Source organism: Martes martes (genome assembly GCF_963455335.1).
Source record: "Martes martes genome assembly, chromosome: 6".
Lineage (NCBI taxonomy): Eukaryota > Metazoa > Chordata > Mammalia > Carnivora > Mustelidae > Martes > Martes martes.
The window spans coordinates 125,096,316-125,117,648 of record NC_137893.1 but is presented as its reverse complement, the minus strand read 5'-3'; the positions used below and the strand labels follow the sequence as shown (position 1 = coordinate 125,117,648).

The window sequence follows — 21,333 nt, the reverse complement described above, 5'->3', positions numbered from 1 at the left end:
CTTTGAATCTAGTTACTTGGAACCTTGTGCTTGGTTCCAAGCTTCAGGGAAACGTGAGATGAGCCAGAAAGCCGGGCTACAGGTGAGGTTAGTCATTCCACACATCTGTGACCCCATTTAGGGGCCTTGCGACCCTCAGGAAACATAAAACCAAACTCATCAAAAGGCACTGCTATAGGTTTCCAGGAATTATTTATCAAAGCTGATGACCCAGGCCCCGTGACGCCTAGATTTTTGGCATTCAAAGCTTTCTCCTAGTGAAAAGGTCGGCGCATACTTCCTCTCAGCATCCTCAGATAATATTAGCATTCCCGGGACGGCCAGAAGGGCGGAGGGCAGGAACCAGGGGTTCCAAAGAGCGTTTAAGCTGGTGAAGACCAAGTCGCCAACCGCCTGCGCCCTCTACGCCAGGGAACTGGCCTGGCCTAAAGACCCGGCAACATTTCCTTTCCTGAACCTGCGTAACAGCCAGGGCCGGAGGCGGCAGAGCCCCGCTGCAAGACCGCCCCTCCGGCGCCCCGCCCCGGCCGCGCGGCCCGCGGCGGAGGAGGCGTGGCGTAGCGAGGCGGTGGACGGCGGGGGGCGGGGCCTGCCGCGGACGCCACGGGAGCGTCGCGGGCTGACGCGAATGACGCGGCGCCCGCCAGGCCGCAGTCCCGCCGCCCCGCAGTGGGGCCCGCCTCGGCCCGCCCCCGGCCCTCCCCGCCCGGCCTCCCGAGCGCCCCTGTCAGATTGTGGCGGCGGGCCGCGCGGTGCGCTACTTCCCTGAAGCCTGGGCGAGGAGGCTTGTGTGCAGGCACACCCCCACGTCCCTTCGGCACCGCTGCCTCTGCTCCACTGGCCTCCGCTCCGCCCAGCCCTCGGCCACACGCCGGTAGCGACATGGCACACGCGGCGGTACGCTGCCCCAGCGCTCGCGGCTCCGGGGACGGAGAGATGGGCAAGCCCAGGAAAGTGGCGCTCATCACTGGCATCACGGGCCAGGTGAGTGCCGAGATGGGGGTTCGAGCCAGGCCTGCTGCTGCTGGGGCACGTGTGAGCTCCGCGCTCGGGGTTGCCTGCATTTCCAGGAACAGCCTTCTGGGCATCCCGGAAGGTTTCCGATGTGGCTTGTCGTGGAGGTCGGCGACAAGATGTGTCTTGTGGGGAGTGTGCTGAATGCATGGAATGCTTCTAGGCTTCCCTTGGGGCATGGGAGCGTGTGTCCTACTTGTGATGTGGTTCTCACACCTGAGCAAGACTACCTACTGTCTCCTGCCCAGCCAGCGATTGCAGTGCTTGTTTCTCCAAGGTCTCTAGGGTGCACTTTAATTTAGTTCTTTGCAGATCCCAGTGCTGGGGGAGGGAAAAGGACTGGTTTTCTTTCTCTCTGTGTGTAGTCAATTTGCTGTACTTCCGTGTAAGGGCTGAGGCCACTTACCTGCTAACGCTTGGGAAGCAGGGGAGTTCTTGCTGTTTTGGTTCCCCTTCACCAGATTTCCAGAAGGAAAAAAAAAAAAAAAACAAATTAAAAGAAAGTAGTGCCGGGGAGTCATAGACTAGGAAATATTTTTTGTTTAAAAAGCACACCTCACAAAAACTTTTTAAACACACAAACTCCAGAGATTCATGTTAATACATTTGAAGTGTATCTGACAGACTGGTCCAAAGTTAGGCTAAGGTTCTATTTCCAAACAAAAGGAGTTCCTTAAGTGATGTAATCATGAGGAGCTGTCCTGCATGTTGGAACCCCATGTGCAGACTGAGCATGGCTGTTTCCTGACAGTCATCTCTTAGAGATATTGCAACAGGTAGGCCCTTACCACTGTATCTGACCAAGCTGTGCTGCTTTAGATTCATTGGTGATGGAATGATTTTACTCATTATTTTTGTAGACAAAATGTTATATGTGTGCTCCTGGAGATCTTGGTAGTGGCTAATATTACTCTGTAATGGAGGTGATAATAACGGCAAATAAATGTGCTTATTATGTATCCGTCACTTGACTAATAACTCATTTAGTTTTTACAAGTACTCCTCGAAGGGTTTTTTTTTTTCTTCTTTTTTTTCTTTTTGCCTCCACTTTACAGATGGGGAAAGTGAGGCATGGGAGTCTGATTTGTCTGAAGTCAAACAACTACAAGTGTCTAGCTGGGATTCAAACTGCTTTCAAAGCACTCTAGCATAAGAAAAAAAATTGAACTTGGCCAGATGTGAAGTCCAAGAATACTAGACAGTTTTAATTACTGGGTATCTAAGTAATTTCTGATTATTCATCTTACTTTGTTTAAGGTTATTACAATAAACAACTGTTTTAAACCTGGTGGAAGAGGTGGATAGGAAAAGGATTTGACACTGAGGAAGTGAACCATTCAATTTAGGCAAGGGCCTATATGCTTTCAAGTCGTGGCCTACAAATTTTTTTTTTTTTTTTTTTCCCCCCCTAATGGTGAGGACTCTTCGGTAGATGGTTTCCCTTTTTCCAATTTCTTAGACTGGATCTGAAGCTCAAAAGTTTACTAAGCTTGTGTGAACTCTTGAAGATAGAGATTCTTTTTTTAGTACCTTGAAGAAATTGGTTAAACTGTTAAGATAAGTCTTGGTATGGGTTATGCCAATTTAAGTGACCAGCACTATCAATCAGTGCAAGTTAGAAATGGGACCTTCTTTAGAGCTTTGGAACACATCATCTAGTTGCTACTGAATGGCAAGGGAGGTGCAGAAGTGGCCTCCATTGTAGTTTGTCCAAAAGGCTGCTGCAGGGGAGTCTTCTTTAAGCACATGTTTAGTGTGCAGTGCTCTAACCAGACATTTTTGGCTCACCACTTCATTTTGGCTCACTACCTCATTTCCAACTTTAAATTCCTTGGGTTTCAGGCCCTTTTTACCTTCAGCACCAATATTTTCCTCTTTCTTCGCACATTCACCCTCTGCATTGTCCCTTTCCATGTTGGGTTCTTGTGTTGGCTTTTATACCCCTGGCACAGTGCTGAATTCTGTAGTTGCACATAAATCCTTGCTAATGGAACTTACTGCTTGCTATGCTTTGCATTTGTCTTCTAGGACAGTGATTCCTAACTTGGGTATCAAGGATCTCCAGAGGACTGAAGTTAATACAAGAGGTCTGAAAATCCATACATTATTGTCCATTTTTGAAATAATATTTGGTGAGAGCTTACTGAGCTACTCACTCTGCTAAACACTATATATCCCTACCTTAGAGGCAGGTACAAATTTTATTCCCAATTTATACCTGGCTAAGTAAGGTTAAGTATGTTCCCTGGGAGTGCACACCCAGTGAGTGTCAGAGCTGAGATTTGAACCAAGGTGTTGCTTAGAACAGTTTTGTTAATGTTGCTTCAGTGGTAAGCTATATACATTAAAATACAGCTTTGTGTGTCTGTGTGTGAGAGAGAGAGAGAAAGAGAAAAAGAGAGATTGTTCTACTCTAAGAAAGGTCTCAGATTCAAGAAGGTGAGGTAGACACCATTGCTCTTAGGGTATTCATGGCAATTGTGCTGTGATGGGCTCTTAAATGGGTTGTCGCAGATTTCCACTTGAGAAAGTGCAGATAGTTATGGTGCCCTGTTTGCTATGCATCTCTAATATTTACTGTCAGGCTTCATATACTAGCTTTCTCCCTCCTGTCTATTCTTGTTACAGTAATTGTGAATCATTTTCTAAAGTTTTTACCTTATTAAATCACCTTAAAGAAAACCAGGCTTGGGGGCGCCTGGGTGGCTTAGTCCTTAAGCCTCTGCCTTTGGCTCAGGTCATGATCCCAGGGTCCTGGATCCCTGGGTGCAGGATCTAGCCCTGCATAGGGCTCTCTGCTCAGCGGGAAGCCTGCTTCTCCCTCTTCCACTCCCCCTGCTTGTGTTCAGTCTTTCGCTGAACACAAATAAATAAATAAATAAATAAAATCTTAAAAGGAAAAAAAGAAAACCAGGCTCAGGCTTGACTTTGTTGCCTCTAGACCCTCTACCAGCCATCTTCAGAGCTCACCTCCCTAATGGATGGTATAAGCACACTTTTTGGTCGATAGAGACTTAAGTAATTGAATGGTTAGTTTTTGTGGATTTTTCCTTTGTTAAACGGTTATTTTTCTAGTATCTGTTATTTCAAGCTGGTTTCTGCCAAGGGAGCAGGCAGGTTGGAACTATAGATTACTTTGTCAGGTGTGTTGATTATAAGGTTAATATTGGTGTTTTGAAAGTGGAAGTATTTGACATGGTGAGGTCCTTCTTAAGCTGTAAATTGGGCTAGATTTTCCTTGGAAAGTGGTTTGGATCTGGCCAAACATTTAAGCAAGTACCAATTCAATGCTCCAGATTTCTGCATCATGACACATGGAAGACAAAGCATTTATCTTTAAATAGTTACAGTCAAGAAGAGCTAACTTGTCTGTGGTTGGAAGACAACAGACTTCTGGTAAATCTTGCAAAAATGAAAGAGATGGACACTTTGAGTTATCAGGTCATATTCTTTAAGCCATATTTTGTTTCAGAATTTTGTTTTTATGGCCTTATTTTTAATTTTCATTACTTTTATTCTTGGTCTTTACAGAAAACAGGTAAAATGGATGACCTAATTTTCTAGACTCAGGTGGTTCTTTCAGGCTCTGTATTCTTCATTTAAGAGTTAATTTAATATTTTAGAAAATGGTAATTGAGAATTGGCAAGAGGTACCTTTCTTCCCACAGTTTTCCTTAACCCCTTTTAAATCATGCTTCAGTTGAATTGTAATAGATGACTGGGACATTACCTCTTTTGGTTTTACTTTCTAGTCCATATTCAGTTTCTCGTAAATTTCTACATTCCAATATAGGTATAAGAATCATCACTTATAGAAGGAGATTTAATAAAATGTAATGTGGTCTGTTAAAACTTGATTTCTGGATAACACATTCAATTTTTTTATGAGTGTAATTGAGCCACAGTGTTACATTAGTTTCAGGTGTACAACCTAGAGATTAAACCTCTCTCTGCTTGATGCTGTGTTCACCACAAGCATAGCTACATCTGTCACCACGCAACACTATTAAAAGACCTTTGACTGTATTCTTTCTGCTGTGCCTTTTATTCCCTTGACTTACTCATTTCATAACTGGAAGCCTGTATCTCCCACTCCCCTTCAACCATTTTGCCCATCCTCAACCTAGCAAACATCATTTAGTTCCCTATGTTTATAGGTCTGATTCTCCTTTTTGTTTGTTTATTCATTCTGTTTTTCAGATTCCACATATGAGTGAAGTCATATGGAATTTCTCTTTCTCTGACTTATTTCACTTAGCATTATACCCTCTAGGTCTATTCATGTTGTCACAAATGGTAAGCTCTCATCCTTTTTAATAACTGCATAATATTCCTGTATGTATTTGTGTGTGTGTGTGTGTGTACACTACGTCTTCCTTATGCATTTGTCTATTTATGGATGCTGGGTTGCTTCCATATCTTGGCTATTGTGAATAATGCTGCAGTAAACATAGGGGTGCCTATATCTTTTCAAATTAGTGTCTTTGTTTTCTTTGGGTAAATACTCAGTAGTGGAATTATTGGGTCATATGGTATTTCTATTTTGAAGAATCTCCACACTGTTTTTCTACAGTGGCTGTCCAATTTGCATTTGTAGCGACAGTGCATAAACGTTCTTTTTTCTCCACATTCTTGACAACACTTGTTATTTCTTGTTTTTTTATTGTTGTATTCTCACAGCTATGACTTGATATCTCTTTGTGGTTTTGATTTGTACTTCCCTGATGATGAGTGATGTTGAGCGTCTTTTTGTGTTAGACAACACGTTCTTTAGAGACCTTACACATTCACTGTTCATTCAGGGTTATATACTGTCCTGAGCTGGTAGTTTGCCTCCAGTGCCCCAGACTTATTGAGTGCTACCTTATCTACTCATGACATGGGAAAATTCAGTGCTCCACAGTCTCCATGGTTGGCTTCAGGACCCCAAAGCTGAAACTGAGAGTGACTTTTGTTAGTTACTGACTTGATTTCTAGATGAATTGAAAGTACTCTTAATTGTTCTTGTGATCCTGAATGGCTCTTTGAGTTACAGAGTTCTCAACCTGCCTGTCTGTCCTCTGAAGCAGCTGCTTCTGAACTTCTGTTAAGTAAAAGTTACAATTAAATGAGAATTACCTGGCTATGAGTCAGGTTTAAGGAAGGCAAAATGTTTGTCTTCTGGATACTTAGTAGATAATCATTTGGGGTGAAGGTACAGAAAAAAAATTGCTGACATCAATAGAATGATTACTGTGTGCCATGCAATGTACCAAGCACCTTCTACAAATTACCTCATTTAGGGGCTCTTGAGTGGTGCAGTTGGTTAAGTGTGACTCTTGATTTTGGCTCACGTCGTGATCTCAGGGTCATGAGAACCAGCCCCACATCAGGCTCTGTGCTCAGTGTGAGTCTGCTTAAGTTTCTCTCTCACTCTTTCTTTGACCCTCCCTGCCTCTAAAATAAATACTTCTTTAAAAAAGAAAAAAGGCATTATCTCATTTCACCCCAGGTGGTACAAATTTTTACTGTCCACCTTATATCAAACAAGGAAACTGTGACTTGGAGAATTTCAAACTTGCCCAAAAACCCTTAATGCACTAGATTTTTTCCCCTCAGGACCTTCTCTCCTGTCTCGTTAGAGTAGCTCGCTTGGGCAGTTTGTCAACAAGCTGCAGAAGTTCCCAGCTCTCAAGAAGCAGTTTTTAAAGGCTGTTATATATTTTGATTGGTACCTTACCATGCCCATTAGGTGATGTTAACATATTAGTGTGTGTGTCTTAGTAGAAATCAGGAATAGGGGTGGGGAATGGAGGTGGAGCACTATGTTCTCTGAGCCCTTTTGAAAGCTTCTAGTGTCTCCTTTCTTTCCCTACTGTTCTTTTCAGTTCTCTAAGGGATTTTTCAGTAAGAGATGAAAATGGTCAGAGCAAAATGCTTCTCCTGCCCATAAACCACCTTCTCCCAGGGGAGGACCAAGAGCCAGTAGCCAATTAATAGGATCCTCAGAAGTGGTAGGTCCCTGGGCCTGCAGCTTGGGTGATGGGTTGTCTGGATGAAAACTGTGCCTGGAGAACTTGCCCATAAGCTTTGATGAGCATATGGATAGTCTGAGTTTTCAGTGTGATGGAGAGAGGCAGGTGAGAGGCTGAGTTGCCTGCTTGTATGGCTGCTACAACTTCTATCTGTACACAGACCTGAGAGTTACAGCTCCCAGTTTGCTTGTTGTGCCCTTCGATACATTTTTTCCCTTTCTCTAATGCTACTTTTCCTTTCTATATTGTGGTGTTTGTCCTTGCTGTCAAGGTCCAATTAGATTTTCCTTAGGAGGCTCAGAAGTCCTCTATTCTAGATTTGTATACCCTGTTATGAACTGGGAAGCCTGGTTTAAGCCTGAAAATGTTCTGCCTGCAAAATGATCTTAGCAAGTACTTTTCACTCAACTTTTCTTCTGGTGGGTTAGTTTAATCTGAATAGATACTTCCTTGACTTGAGAGTAGCCTCTCCTCTTTTCTCTTCCAATAGGTTTGCATTTGTGTTACTAGCAATTCTCTATTTGTTACCCTTCTAAATTTCCAGGTAGCAATTTTTTTCATGCTTAATTTATCTTTTCTCCTGGAGGCAATTATATTTTGGTGTGAGTCATCCTCTACTTAGTAATAGAAGTACTAATAATCATAATTAATGCACTTAAGAAATGTTTGAGTCCCAATTATGTGTCAGGCACTGGGGATTCAACAGTGAACATAATGTCAAAAATGACCATCCTTAAACATTGATGTTCTGGTAACATTGTGTTCTGGTATCATAACATTAATGTTCTAGGTGGTGACGATGGTGATGATAATTATGGTAATTACAATAATTAACACATGTTGAGCATTTACTTTGTGCTGGGTACTGTTCAAAGGGTTTATATTTGTTACTGAAGCAAAAGAACCTCCTGTGATGCAGTTTTCTTATTATCCCCAAAGAATACAGAGGTTAAATATATCGTCATCCAAAGCTCTCTCCAGTCACTGTTTGAAAAATCAGATCTTAAATGTAAATCCCATTAATTTTATTTTCTATGAAGTTTGTAATTAGTATCAACAAATAACTTCTAAGGAGAGACAAATTATTTATTAAGATTCAAAAACAAAATATATTCAAGAGTTGTGGAAAGGTAGATTATAGTAGTAAAATAAGCTTGTACTGATCATTACATTACATGCCTCTCATTTTATTTTATTAGCTGTGTCACGTGGGTCATATCTTTAATTAGTTCTTTGGAGGGCCTATGTTGACAGCTAATCTTGCAGACTCTCTAAAGGCTGGGGCTCTATGTTGGATGAAGTGGAGAAGAATGAGTTAGATTTTTAGCCCAACTTAAGTTTGAATTACTGATTAGTTATTTATGAGGTGCATGACTTTGGACAAGTTATTTACCTTTGCTGTCAGATTGGATGAGTAATTCTGCTAAGTAGTAAATAATTCTGGCATGTAGTAGGGACCTTTGTACCATTACTAGAATGGACCTTCTCTTCAGTGTTAAGAAGATAGTAAAAGATTACTTGAATTCTAGGAAAGAAAGTTGAATCAGGAGAGGATTAATATTTACCCTTGTGTTTTGAATGGGGAGTCTATAATCCAATGGCAGAAAGTTCTGTAGTATTTGGAATCACTCACAAGGCTACAAAGTACTGGGAGGCCAACAGATTTGACATCAGTAAGTCTTACAGACTGATAGTATAAACAGATGTGGGAGCCAGGCTTATCTTCATGTGTAAGAGGATTGTGGGCAGTGGACTGCGCTCTGAATCTTCCTTACTGGGATTTCGATCCTTGTAGAAAAGGTTTGGCAAAATTGGAAATGAGAAAGATGTCTTGAGTACTGTCCTTTTTTTTTTTTTTGAAGATTTTATTTATTTATTTGACAGAGATCACAAGTAGACAGAGCAGCAAGCAGAGCGCGAGGGGGAAGCAGGCTCCCCGCTGAGCAGAGAGCCCTATGTGGGGGGGTCGATCCCAGGACCCTGGGATCATGACCTGAGCTGAAGGCAGAGGCTTTAACCCACTGAGCCACCCAGGCGCCCCTTGAGTACTGTCCTATTTTGATCAAAGACTGTTATGTGGTGGAAAGGGTTTTTTTTTAATGCCTTTACATTACATGTAACTAATTGATTAACTGAGGAAAGAGCATGGAACTGAGAATCAGAGGCTGGATTTTAACACCAGTTAATTTTATAGCTTTAATTTTTTCTTAGTCTGTTTCTTTCTTTCTTTCTTTCTTTTTTTTAAGATTGTATTTATTTATTTGACAGAGAGAGAGATCACAAGTAGGCAGAGAGAGAGATCACAAGTAGGCAGAGAGGCAGGTAGAGAGAGGAAGCAGACTCCCTGTTGAGCAGAGAGCCCCATGCAGGGCTTGATCCCAGGACCCTGAGGTCTTGACCTGAGCCAAAGGCAGAGGCTTAACCCACTGAGCCACTCAGGCGCCCCCCTGGAGTCTGTTTCTTAATCTTTATTGTGAAGGGATTACTTGGTCATCTCTTAAGTCCTTTCAGAGTATCAAGTGCTAGGACTTTAGGATTGAACACTAAATTACAGTTGATTATGTGTGACGAAAATCTTATTTTTAAGCAGTTTAAAGATAAGGGCAATAGGAGAATTTTTTAAGAAACAAAATGAACTGTTAACTGTGGTGGATTTATAGTTAAGTTTCCAAACTAAGAAGAAATTCATATATTAGTTGTATTTTGTCAGAATTTGTAAGGTTGAAGTGAAAAATCTCAGCTGTCTGTCCTTTTAGGTTATACTAAATGAGGTGGTTTTTTGATGAGGAAGGATTTTAAAATTCCCAGTATTTATTATCTGTATTTTGAGCTTAGGGTTTAATAGTTGAGGTTTTATTCATCCAGTAGATATTTGCTGAGATTTCTTCTGTGTTGAGGTAGGTGCTGGAGATACAGACACCAGGAAGATGGACATGATTTTGTCTTCAAGAGCTGCTAGTCTGGTGAACAACAAGCAATTTTATAGCATGTTAAGTGGTATGATGGTAATAAATAAGTCACAGAATCACAAGAAGATCTTTCCTTAAAAATGCTCTGAAGTACTGTTAATTCAGTAGATTTATTGAGCATCGATTACTTTGGAAGTTTCTGGTTATAAATGCTATTATATTAAAGGGTTAGTTGTGAGGCCTTCTTGTAGAAAGGAGAGGACCTTAAGGACCACCTATAACTACTTTTTCTTCTTTTTGATGTGGAATTCTTTTGTATAGTCTTGTATTCCATGAAGAATGGTTAAAGATGTTACTATTTTCATGCTCATTCTTCTATCTTAGAAGCTGTATTTCCACCTTTTAACAAAGGCAGAAGTGCTTAGATTTGATGAAATAAAGCAGTGGGGAGGCAGAGACCCTGTGATGTGACAGAAAGGGCTCAGCTTTCGGTAAGGCTCAAACCTGGGCTCAAACCCTGCTTTCAAAAAAAGTACATTAAAAAAAAAAAAAAAGTACATTTAGAAATGTCTTCCATTTACTAGCTGAATGTCCCTAGTGAGTTACTTAATAAACTTGAACCTCAGTTTCCTCTCTAAAATGCAGTTAATTATACTCACATTACAAATTGATATGTGGATTACATATTATGATTACAATAATACCTCACACAATGCCTGGCACACACTTTTTGAAATGATAGTGCTTACTATTTATTATTGTATAATTAATGATTCATTATGTCTAATAAATCCTTAAGGTCAGGAGGTATAAGAAAAGGGTAGAGAAGTGTTTTGAGAATGCAGTTTGATGTAGGTAATACAGAATGAATTTGAGTAGCAAACAACAGAGGCAGGAAGACCTTGCTAGGAGCCTTTTATAATCATGAAGATAGAGATGCAAACGGTATTGGTTGTGGAAAAGGAAAGGGAATCAAAGGGACAACAGGACTTTGTGATCATTTAGGTGTAGGTAATGTGACAAGGGCAGGAGTTAGAGATCTCAAGGCTATTTTAATTTTGGAGACTGGCTGGATGGAATTACCATGGCCAGAAATGTAGTCACTGGGAAAGAAAGCCAGTTATCTGGGAAAGACAGTGAATCCAGTTTTCCTCCTTTTGAATTTAAGGTGAGAGTATGACATTCAAGTTCAAATAACCTGTAAGCTATTTAAAATATAAGGTTGTTATGCAGGTGAGAGATCATGGCCACATAGTCTTGTATAACAACCTGGATAGCAGCTGTGGATTGGGAAAGCCCTAGGTGTGTCTATGCTGCTCTACAGTGCTCATCACTAGTACTTTTACTCATCCCCCAGAATTATCTGTTGCTCCCACTTATCTGGCATCAAGATTAACATTTTTCCTTTTAGTCTGATGATTGAATTTAGCTAGGTTATTTCAGTATACTTCAGCTCTCCCTGCCTCTTTATTTATCTTACTATTTAAATTTTCCTATTGTCATGTTTTTATGCAAGATTCCTCCAACTTTCAGCTTGTTGTCCCTTCCTTCCTTCCATAAAGAATTTTGGGAATCCCACTCTTCCAGGTGAATTGGAAACAAGGTGTTCAGTTCCATTAACCATTTCCATAGCAGCTTAGTACATGGGGAGTAACTGAGTGAAGCATACTTAGAAGATAATCATGTGGAATAGAAAGCCAGTTATCAGTAGTGTTCTTGGCAGTGGGGCACCAGTGTGCCAAACTTAGCCTTTGGCAAGCCAGTAAGTGGTTTTCCTGTCAAATCTTATGACTTACCATAAGTATTAACACAATCGTATATAGAAATCCATTCATTGAAATAACTGCTTTTAGGAGGTTGTTTTGGTGTTTGGTTACATAGAACTGTGTTACATGGAATTGAAGTTAGATGGTTTTTATATGAAGTGATTTTGCCGAAGGGTGTGTTTGACTTATTTTTTTCAGACTGTTCATGCTGTGCCTTTTAAGAAGTCCACTACATGTAAATTTTAGGGGATCCTTTCTCTGACTTTCATATGATTTATTTTTAACTTCAAGGATGAAGAAAATAAGAATTTATTTAGTATTTATAGAAAGTGTTTAAACTTCATAATTACACTTGAAAATTGTGCCATGAGAGCTCGGTCATATGTTATATGCTTGAATATTGGATTTGATTATAATGCTGAAGTGAATAGCTCAGTCACATATAACGGAAGCATGTTCCTTAACGTAGAGTGAAAAAACCTTAAATTTGTACCTCTAGCAGTCTTTTCTTAAAAATTATTATTTTTTTAGTTAATATATAATGTATTATTTGTTTCAGGGGTACAGGTATGTGATTCATCAATCTTATATAATATCCAGTACTCATTACAACATATGCCCTCCCCAATATCTATCATCCAGTCACCCCATCTTCCTATCCACCCTCCCCCAGCAACCCTCAGTTTGTTTCCTAAGATTAAGAGTCTTTTAGGTTTGTTTCCTTCTCTGCTTTCATCTTGTTTCATTTTTTCCTCTCTCACCCTATAATCCTCTGTCTTGTGTCTTTAATTCCACATATCAGTGATATCATATGATAACTGTCTTTGTTTGATTGACTTATTTCGCTTACTCTGGTTCCCTTTACATTGTAGCAAATGGCAAGATTTCATTTTTTGATAGCTACATAATATTCCATTATATATACATACCACATCTTCTTTATCCACTTATCTGTCAATGGACATCAATGGACAAACTTCCAAAGTTTGGCTGTTGTGGACATTGCTGCTATAAACATTGGGGAGCAGGTGCCCCTTCAGATCACTACATTTATATCTTTAAGGTAAATGCCCAGTAGTACAATTGCTGGGTCTTAGGATAACTCTATTTTCAACTTTTTGAGGAAACTCCATACTGTTTTTAAGAGTGGCTGTACCAGTTTCCATTCCCACCAACAGTGTAGGAGGGTTCCCCTTACCCTGCATCCTTGCCAACACCAGTCGTTTCCTGACTTGTTAATTTTAGCCATTCTGACTGGTGTGAGGTGGTATCTCATTGTGGTTTTGATTTGTATTTCCCTGATGCCAAGTGATGTGGAGCACTTTTTCATGTGTCTGTTAGCCATTTGTATGTCTTCTTTGCAGAAATGTCTTTTCATGTCTTCTGCCCATTTCTTGATTGGATTATTTGTTCTTTGGGTGTTGAATTTGATAAGTTCTTTATAGATTTTGGATACTAGCCCTTTATCTGATATGTCATTTGCAAATATCTTCTCCCATACTGTAGGTTGTCTTTTGGTTTTGTTGACTGTTTACTTTGCTGTGCCAAAGCTTTCGATCTTGATGAAGTCCCAGTAGTTCATTTTTGCCCTTGTTTCCTTTGCCTTTGGAGATATGTCTAGCAAGAAGTTCCTGTAGCTGAGGTCAAAGAGTACCTGTGTTCTCCTCTAGGATTTTGATGGGTTCCTGTCTCACATGTAGGTCTTTCATCCATTTTGAGTCTATTTTTGTATATGGTGTAAGGAAATGGTCCAGTTTCATTCTTCTGCATGTGGCTGTCCAGTTTCTGAACATCATTTATTGAAGAGACTGTTTTTTTTTTCCATTGGACCTTCTTTCCTGCTTTGTCAAAGATTAATGTTGACCATAGAGGGTCATTTCTGGGTTTCCTATTCTGTTCCATTGATTTATGTGTCTGTGTTTGTGCCAGTACTGTATTGTCTTAATGATCACAGCTTTGTAATGTAGTTTTAAGTCTAGAATTGTGATGCCACCAGGTTTTGTTTTCTTTTTCAATATTCCTTTGGCTATCTGGGTCTTTTGTGTTTCCATACAAATTTTAGGATTATTTGTTCCATTTCTTTGAAAAAAGTTGATGGTATTTTGATAGGGATTGCACTGAATGTGTAGATTGCTCTAGGTAGCATAGACATTTTCACAATATTTGTTCTTCCTATTCATGAGCATGGAACATTTTTCCATTTCTTTGTGTCTTCCTCAATTTCTTTCATGAGTATTCTGTGGTTTTCTGAGTACAAGATTCTTTGCCTCTTTAGTTAGATTTATTCCTAGGTATCTTATGGTTTTTGGTGTAATTGTAAATGGGATCGACTCCTTAATTTCTTTCTTCTGTCTCATTGTGGGTGTATAGAAATGCAACTGATTTCTGTGCATTGATTTTATTTATTTATGCATTGATTTACTGATTTATTTATTTTATTTACTGATTTATTTATTTTGTTTATTTATTTATACATTGATTTACTGAATTCCTGTATGAGTTCTAGCAATTTTTTGATGGAGTCTTTTGGGTTTTCCACACAGAATATCATGTCATCTGCAAGGAGTGAGAGTTTGACTTCTCTGTCAATTTGGACGCCTTTTATTTCTTTTTGTTGTCTGATTTCTAGTACTATGTTGAATGGCAATGGTGATAGTGCACATCCCTGTCATGTTCCTGGCCTTAGGGGGAAAGCTGTCAGTTTTTCCCCATTAAGGATGATATTTGCTGTGGGTTTTTCATAGATGGCTTTGATGATATTGATGAGGCAGGTATTCTGTATCCTTACACTGTGGAAAGTTTTAATCAAAAAAGAATGCTGTAGTTTGTCAAATGCTATTTTGCATCTGTTGGGAGGATTATATGGTTCTTGTCCTTCCTTTTATTAATGTATTATATCACATCGATTTGTGGATATTGAACCACCTTGCAGCCCAGGAATAAATCCCACTTGGTTGTGGTGAATAATCCTTTTAATGTACTGTTGAATCCTGTTGGCCATTATTTTGGTGAAAATTTTTGCATCCATGTTCATCAGGGATATTGGTGTGTAATTCTCCTTTTTGGCTGGATCTTTGGTTTTGAGATCAAGGTAATGCTGACCTCACCAAAAACAGTTTGGAAGTTTTCCTTCCTTTTTGATTTTTTGAAACAGCTTCAGAAGAACAGGTATTAATTCTTCTGTAAATGGTAGAATTGCCCTGGGAAACTGTCTGGTCCTGGGTCCTTGTTTTTTGGGAAATTTTTGATTGCTGCTTCAATTTCCTTGCTGGTTATGGGTCTGTTCAGGTTCTCTATTTCTTCCTGGTTCAGCTTTGGTAGTTTATACTTCTCTAGGAATGCATCCATTTAGTCCAAGTTGTTTAATTTGTCTGCATATGGTTGCTCATAATATGTTTTTACAGTTGTTTGTATTTCTTCAGTGTTGGTTGTGATCTCTCCTCTTTCATTCATGATTTTATTTATTTGGGTCCTTTCTCTTTATTTTTGATAAGTCTGGCTACAGGTTTATCAATCTTGTTAATTCTTTCAAAGAACCAGCTCCTAGTTTTGTTGATCTGTTCTACTGTTCTTTTGGTTTCTATTTCATTGATTTCTGCCCTGATCTTTATTATTTCTCTTTTCTTTCTGCGTTTAGGCTTTATTTGCTGTTTTTTTCCCTCCAGCTCCTTCAGGTGTAGGTTCAAGCACCTCTATCAATCTTCAAAAAAAATGTAATATGATTTTTAATGTTTCATAGAAGAACATTGTATTTTTATAATTTTTCACAGAAGAAGTTGGTTTTCCAGTATTCCTTTTTTTTAAGCAGTATTTTGAATTGGAATTTTTAAGCAGTATTTTGAATGTTGAATTGGAATTTTACAGAGATGTGTAGGCCATCGTAATATTTTTTGGTAACCAATGTCGAAATACTAAGCATATTTATTTTAGCTTAAAGTGAGATCTCTCAAAATGTAATCTTTGATTGCAAGAAATGTGCAATAGTGGCATGTATTCCTGTTGCAGTGAACTGAGTACAGGAGAAAGAATGGGAAACACAGTTTGTCAGGAATTGAGAGAGATTCACCCTGCTTGTGGGCTAGCAAGTAAGCCTCCTCCAGTTCTGCAGATGAGTGCCTAAAACATGATGCTCCTGGGTCGGAGACAAAGGATTTATTATTCACAGCACAGAAGGCAGCATGAACTTCATGTTTGTAGCAGTTTACTTTGCATCAGATCCTCTTGCCCTCCCAAGGCCTCTGGGGGCAAAAAGGTGGTAGGTTTAGGTAGATGTTGCAAATGCAGTGGGCATGCATCACAGTTGGGAAATCCTAAGGTTGGGGAACCCTAATCTTTTCTAAGGGGCTGCTGGCAAATCTGCCCAGCCTTTGCTTGGGAGGGAGACATTATTTTAATGGATAGCAAACAAATCTTCCCTTTGCGAGAGAGAAAGAGTGAGACAGAGAGAATATGAATATGTTCATCTTAAAAGGCTAGCTACTGTACAAATGTCCTTGGAAAGATAGTACTGAATAAACACTGTCAGTGGACCTGCTCATAAGATATGCAGAAATGGGTGAGACTCATGGAGAACTGCCTCCCAATATTGTTTACTCTGTTAACTGAAACTCACCAGTTTGACAACTTACAGACGTTTTCTCCTTATTTCTCCATACATCTCTATGGGAAGCTTGAACTTTGTTTTGGATCCCCACTTTCTTTTACCTTTTTTACTTGAAGAACAAAATGATAACGTGGACTTGGGGGCTTAGCATAGAGTGGGTGAATGTGCCTTGCCCCTGGGGAATGCATTTTATATTTTGTTTTATGTATAGTAGTGGGTAGTATGGTGAAACATTGAATCAATTTAATCTGATAGATTCATCTCAGTTGGCCTGAAGAACCACACCTCAGAAGTTTTCTGGGGCACTTGGCTGGCTCAGTTGGAAGAGCGTACAACTCTTGATATTGGGTCATGAGTTTGAGTCCCACATTGGGTGTTGAGATTACTTAAATAAATTAAAAAAAAAAAAAAAGGAGAACATTTTTTCCAGCCTTGGGGAAAAGCCCACATTCATACTTCCACTGGCTATGATCCTAACTGGATAATTCTAACTCTTGTTAGCTTAGAACCTTCTTTTCCTCATTGGGCCCCCGTGAACACATGCCATGGCTCACAAGTCACGTTAAATTTCTTTCATTATTTTTAATGCTTTTTCCTACTTCATTTTAAAATCATACCTAATTTAAATTTTCAGCTTCACTTTGAGATTACTCCTATCATTTATGGCAATGTTTATCTAGTGCCTATTGTGTGATAATAGGCCCTGTCCTCAAGGTCAGAAACCTTTCATCTTTTTAGATTTTCTTAAAGGTTCCCTAAGTCTTGTTTTGATTTTTGTGAATTTTGATGTTATCATCAGAATGTATTCTAGCAGCTTGCATATTTTGTTAAAGAATCTGATTTTCGCACTCAAAGAGTCTTTTTTTCTAAGCAAGGCAGGTCTCATTGCTCAGCAAGATCAAAGGGCTTTTGGAATGAAATAGTACGGTTATTGCTGATGTGTAACTTTGCTTCACTCCTCTTAGTTATAAAACCTACATTTGTATATTAATTTATTGTTTCCAAAGCATTTAAACTTTTTTCCATTGTTCTTAATAGTACTCTGTGAGGCAGGCAGGGCAGGTATTACTGTCATTTTACACATGTGATGACCTAGACTAAGAGTGATGAAGTGACTTGTCAGTGTCTTGGGGCTAGTGATTGTCAACCACAAGAACTATAGGCTTTTTTTTTTTTTTTTAATTTTTTAAGGATTTTATTTATTTGAGAGAGAGTGGGTGGACGTGCATGAGCAGGCTGGAGGGACAGAGGGAGAAAGAGAGGAAGACTCCCTGAGGAGCAGGGAGCTTGACTCGGGCTCCATCTCAGGATGCTGAGATCATGATCTGAGCAGAAGGCAGGTGCTTAACTGACTGAGCCACCCAGGCTCCCCTAACTCCAGGCTTTTTGGCTCTGTCTTCTGGATTTTTACATTCTACTTGATTTAATTTAATTTTCTTCTATTTACTGTCACCTGTGTTTTACTGTAGGCTGGTATTTTTATTTAGTGTTCATAAACAGACTATGATAGGTAGGGTACCACCCTTCACCCCCAACCCAAGGTGTCCATGTCTTAATCCCTGGATCCTGTAAATATGTTACTTCCACTGCCAAAAGGGACTTTGTAGATGTGGTTAAGTTAAGGGTATTGAGATGGGGTGGTTATCCTGGGTTATCTGTGTGGGTTTAATATAATCATGAGCGTTCTTAAATGGGATGGAGGGGGACAAGAATTGTCAGAAACAGAAAGATGGCATTGTGAGAAAACTTGACTGGCCATTGCTGGCTTTGAATGGGCCATAAGCCAAGAAACGTGTGTAGCCTCCGGAAACTGAGAAAGGTGAGGGTATGGATTCTCCCTAGAGCCTCCAGAAAGGAACTGAGCCTTTTGACACCCGAATTTTAGCCCTTTCTGACTTACTGAATGATAAGATAATGAATGTGTGTTAAGCCAGTAATAAGAAACGGATATACACATCATGTATTTGTCTATCCTTTTTACTTACTTGGAATTCTCTTTTCTCTTTTGCTTTTGCCTATTTATATTTGTCCTCAATTCTACCCTCCTTTCATGTTCTAGCCCTTATTCATTTACATCATCTTGGATATCTTTGCATATTTTTTAGTTATCCAACAAATTTTTTTTTTGCTTCAGGTTTTTATTTGAATTCTAGTTAGTTAACATATAGTGTAGTATTAGTGTCAGAAGTAGACACCCAGTGCTCATCACAAGTGCTCTCCTGAATACCCATCACCCATTTAGCACATGTCCCTGCCCACCTCCTTCCATCAACTCAGTTTATTCCCTATAGTTAAAAGTCTGTTTTATAGTTTGCCTCTCTCTCTCTCTCTTCCCCCCTCCATGTTCATCTGTTTTGTTTCTGAGAATCCACATGTGAGTGAAATCATATATTTTTATTTCTCTGACTGACTCATTTCACTTAGCATAATAAAACCTATCTCCATCATTGCAAATGGCAAGAGTTTATTCTTTTTTATGGCTGAATAAATATTCCTGTGTGTATGTGTGTGTGTGTCTTTGTGTGTGTGTGTGTGTATGTGTGTGTGTGTATCACATCATCTTTATCCATTCATCAACTGATGGACACTTAGGCTGATTCCATATCTTGGCTATTGTAACTAATGCTGCTATACACATTGGGGTGCATGCATCCCTTTGGATTAGTGTTTTCATATTCTTTGGGTAAATACCCAGTAGTGTGATTACTGGATCCTAGGATAGTTCTATTTTTAACTTTTTGAAGAACATCCATAGTGTTTGCCAGAGTGATTGCACCAGTTTGCATTCCCACCAACAGTGCAAGAGGGTTTCCCTTTCTCTACATCCTTGCCACATCTGTTGTTTCCTTTGTTGATTTTAGCCATTCTGATGGGTGTGAGGTGGTATCTCCCTGTGGTTTTGATTTATATTTCCCTGATGATGAGTGATGTTGAGTATCTTTTCATTTGTCTGTTAGCCATCTGTATGTCTTCTTTGGAAAAATGCCTATTCATGTCTTCTGCCCATTCCTTAACTGGATTATTTGTTTTTGGGGTGTTGAGTTTGATGAGTTCTTTATAGATTTTGGATTCTAACCCTGTATCAGATATGTCATTTGCAAATATCTTCTCCCATTCTGTCAGTTGTCTTTTGGTTTTGTTGACTGTTTCCTTCGCTGTGTAGAAACGTTTTATCTTGATGAAGTCTCAGAAGTTCATTTTTGCTTTTGTTTCCCTTGTCTCCAGAGACATGTCTAGTAAGAAGTTGCTACAACTAAGGTCAAAGAGGTTGCTGCTCGTGTTCTCTAGGGTCTTGATGGATTCCTGTCTCACATCTAGGTCTTTTATCCATTTTGAATTTATTTTTGTGTATGTTATAAGAAAATGGCCCAGTTTCATTCTTTGGCATGCTGCTGTCCAGTTTTCCCAACACCGTTTGTTGAAGAGACTGTCTTTTTTCCATTGGGTAATCTTTCCTGCTTTGTTGAAGGTTAGTTGAGGGTCTATTTCTGGATTCTTTATTCTGTTCCATTGGATTATGTGTCTGTTTTTGTGCCAGTACTGTACTGTCTTGATGCCTACAGCTTTGTAATAGAGCTTGAAGTCTGGAATTGTGATGCTTCCAGCTTTGTTTTTATTTTTCAAGATTGCTTTGGCTGTTTGGGGTCTTTGCGGTTACATGCAAATTTTAGGAATGTTTGTTCTAACTCTGTGAAAAATGCTGATGGTATTCTGGTAGGGATTGCATTAAATGTCTAGATTGCTTTGGGTAGTATAGACATTTTAACAGTGTTTATTCTTATAATCCATGAGCATGGGATTTTTTCCATTTCTTTGTGTCCTCTTCAACTTCTTTCATGAGTGTTCTATAATTTTCAGAGTATAGATCTTTTACCTCTTTAATTAGGTTTATTCCTTAAGTATCTTACGGGTTTTGGTGCAATGGTAAATGGGGCAGATTTCTTGATTTCTTTTTCTGCTGCTTTATTATTGGTGTATAAAAATACACCAAATGCAACGGATTTCTATAAGGTTGATTTTGTATCCTGCAACTCTACTGAATTTATATATCAGTTCTAGCAATTTTTTGGTGGAGTCTTTCAGGTTTTCTACATAGATTATCATGTCCACAAACAGTGAAATTTTGACATCATCTTGCTGATTTGGAAGCCTTTTATTTCTTTTTGTTGTCTGATTGCTGAGGTTATGACTTCCAGTACTATGTTGAATAACAGTGGTGAGAGTGGACATCCATGTTTTGTTCCTCCAACAAATATATTTGAGTGCCTGTTATGGAGAATACAAAAATGTCCCTGTTTTCAAGGAACTTGATCTAACAGGGAGCATTAATGTGTCATTTCAGCAAATAAATATTTGAACACTGAACTTTGTGGCAAGGATGTGTATGAAATTTATACCAATATGTTCCTAAGGATAAAGCTGTTCTGTCATCATCATCATTATTGTTATATAAAAACAGAATTATCCTTTGTTGGCTTTGAGAATGCAAGTGGCTCAGGGAACTATGGGTGACATCGAGGAGATGAGGGGAATATTTGGGTGATAGGCAGCAAGTAATCTAAAGTCTATGATCCTGGAATTCTGCCAGTAATTGAATCCTGCCAACAGATGGAGCAGATCCTTAGATCCACTCAGGCTTTAGACAGGCCTGAGACCTGACATGTAGCCTTGCAGAGGACCCAGCTAAATGTGCCAGACTTTAGACCCATAGAAAATGTCAGCTAATAAATATATGGTGCTTTAAGGCACTGAATTTGTGATAATATTGTTAAGCAGCTTTAGATAACTAATAGGAAAACTAACATATTGACACAGCACATGCTGAAATAGCTGTAAGACAGGGTAGGATAAAAGCCACATGAGGAATGTAAATATGTATTATGCTTATCCAGGGGGGATGACTATGGTTGGGGAAATAAAGGAGAACCTCACTGAGGAGGTGCTTCTGAACCATACTCTACAATATGGCAGGACTTTGAGATGATAGACTTTTCTGGGCAGAGGGGCATGACCAAAAGTGTCAGGAA

The 21,333-nt window shown here is 39.4% G+C and overlaps 1 protein-coding gene across 1 annotated transcript in view; it reads left to right on the top strand.

Moving 5' to 3' along the window:
- The first annotated feature begins 627 nt into the window (after window positions 1–627).
- GMDS (GDP-mannose 4,6-dehydratase) overlaps window positions 628–21,333 on the top strand; it is a 616,840-nt gene continuing 596,134 nt past the window's right edge. Inside the window, exon 1 of the mRNA XM_080805486.1 lies at window positions 628–984. Coding sequence (XP_080661612.1) covers window positions 883–984 — 102 coding nt within the window. The 5' untranslated portion in view covers window positions 628–882. The remainder of the gene's footprint in view (window positions 985–21,333) is intronic.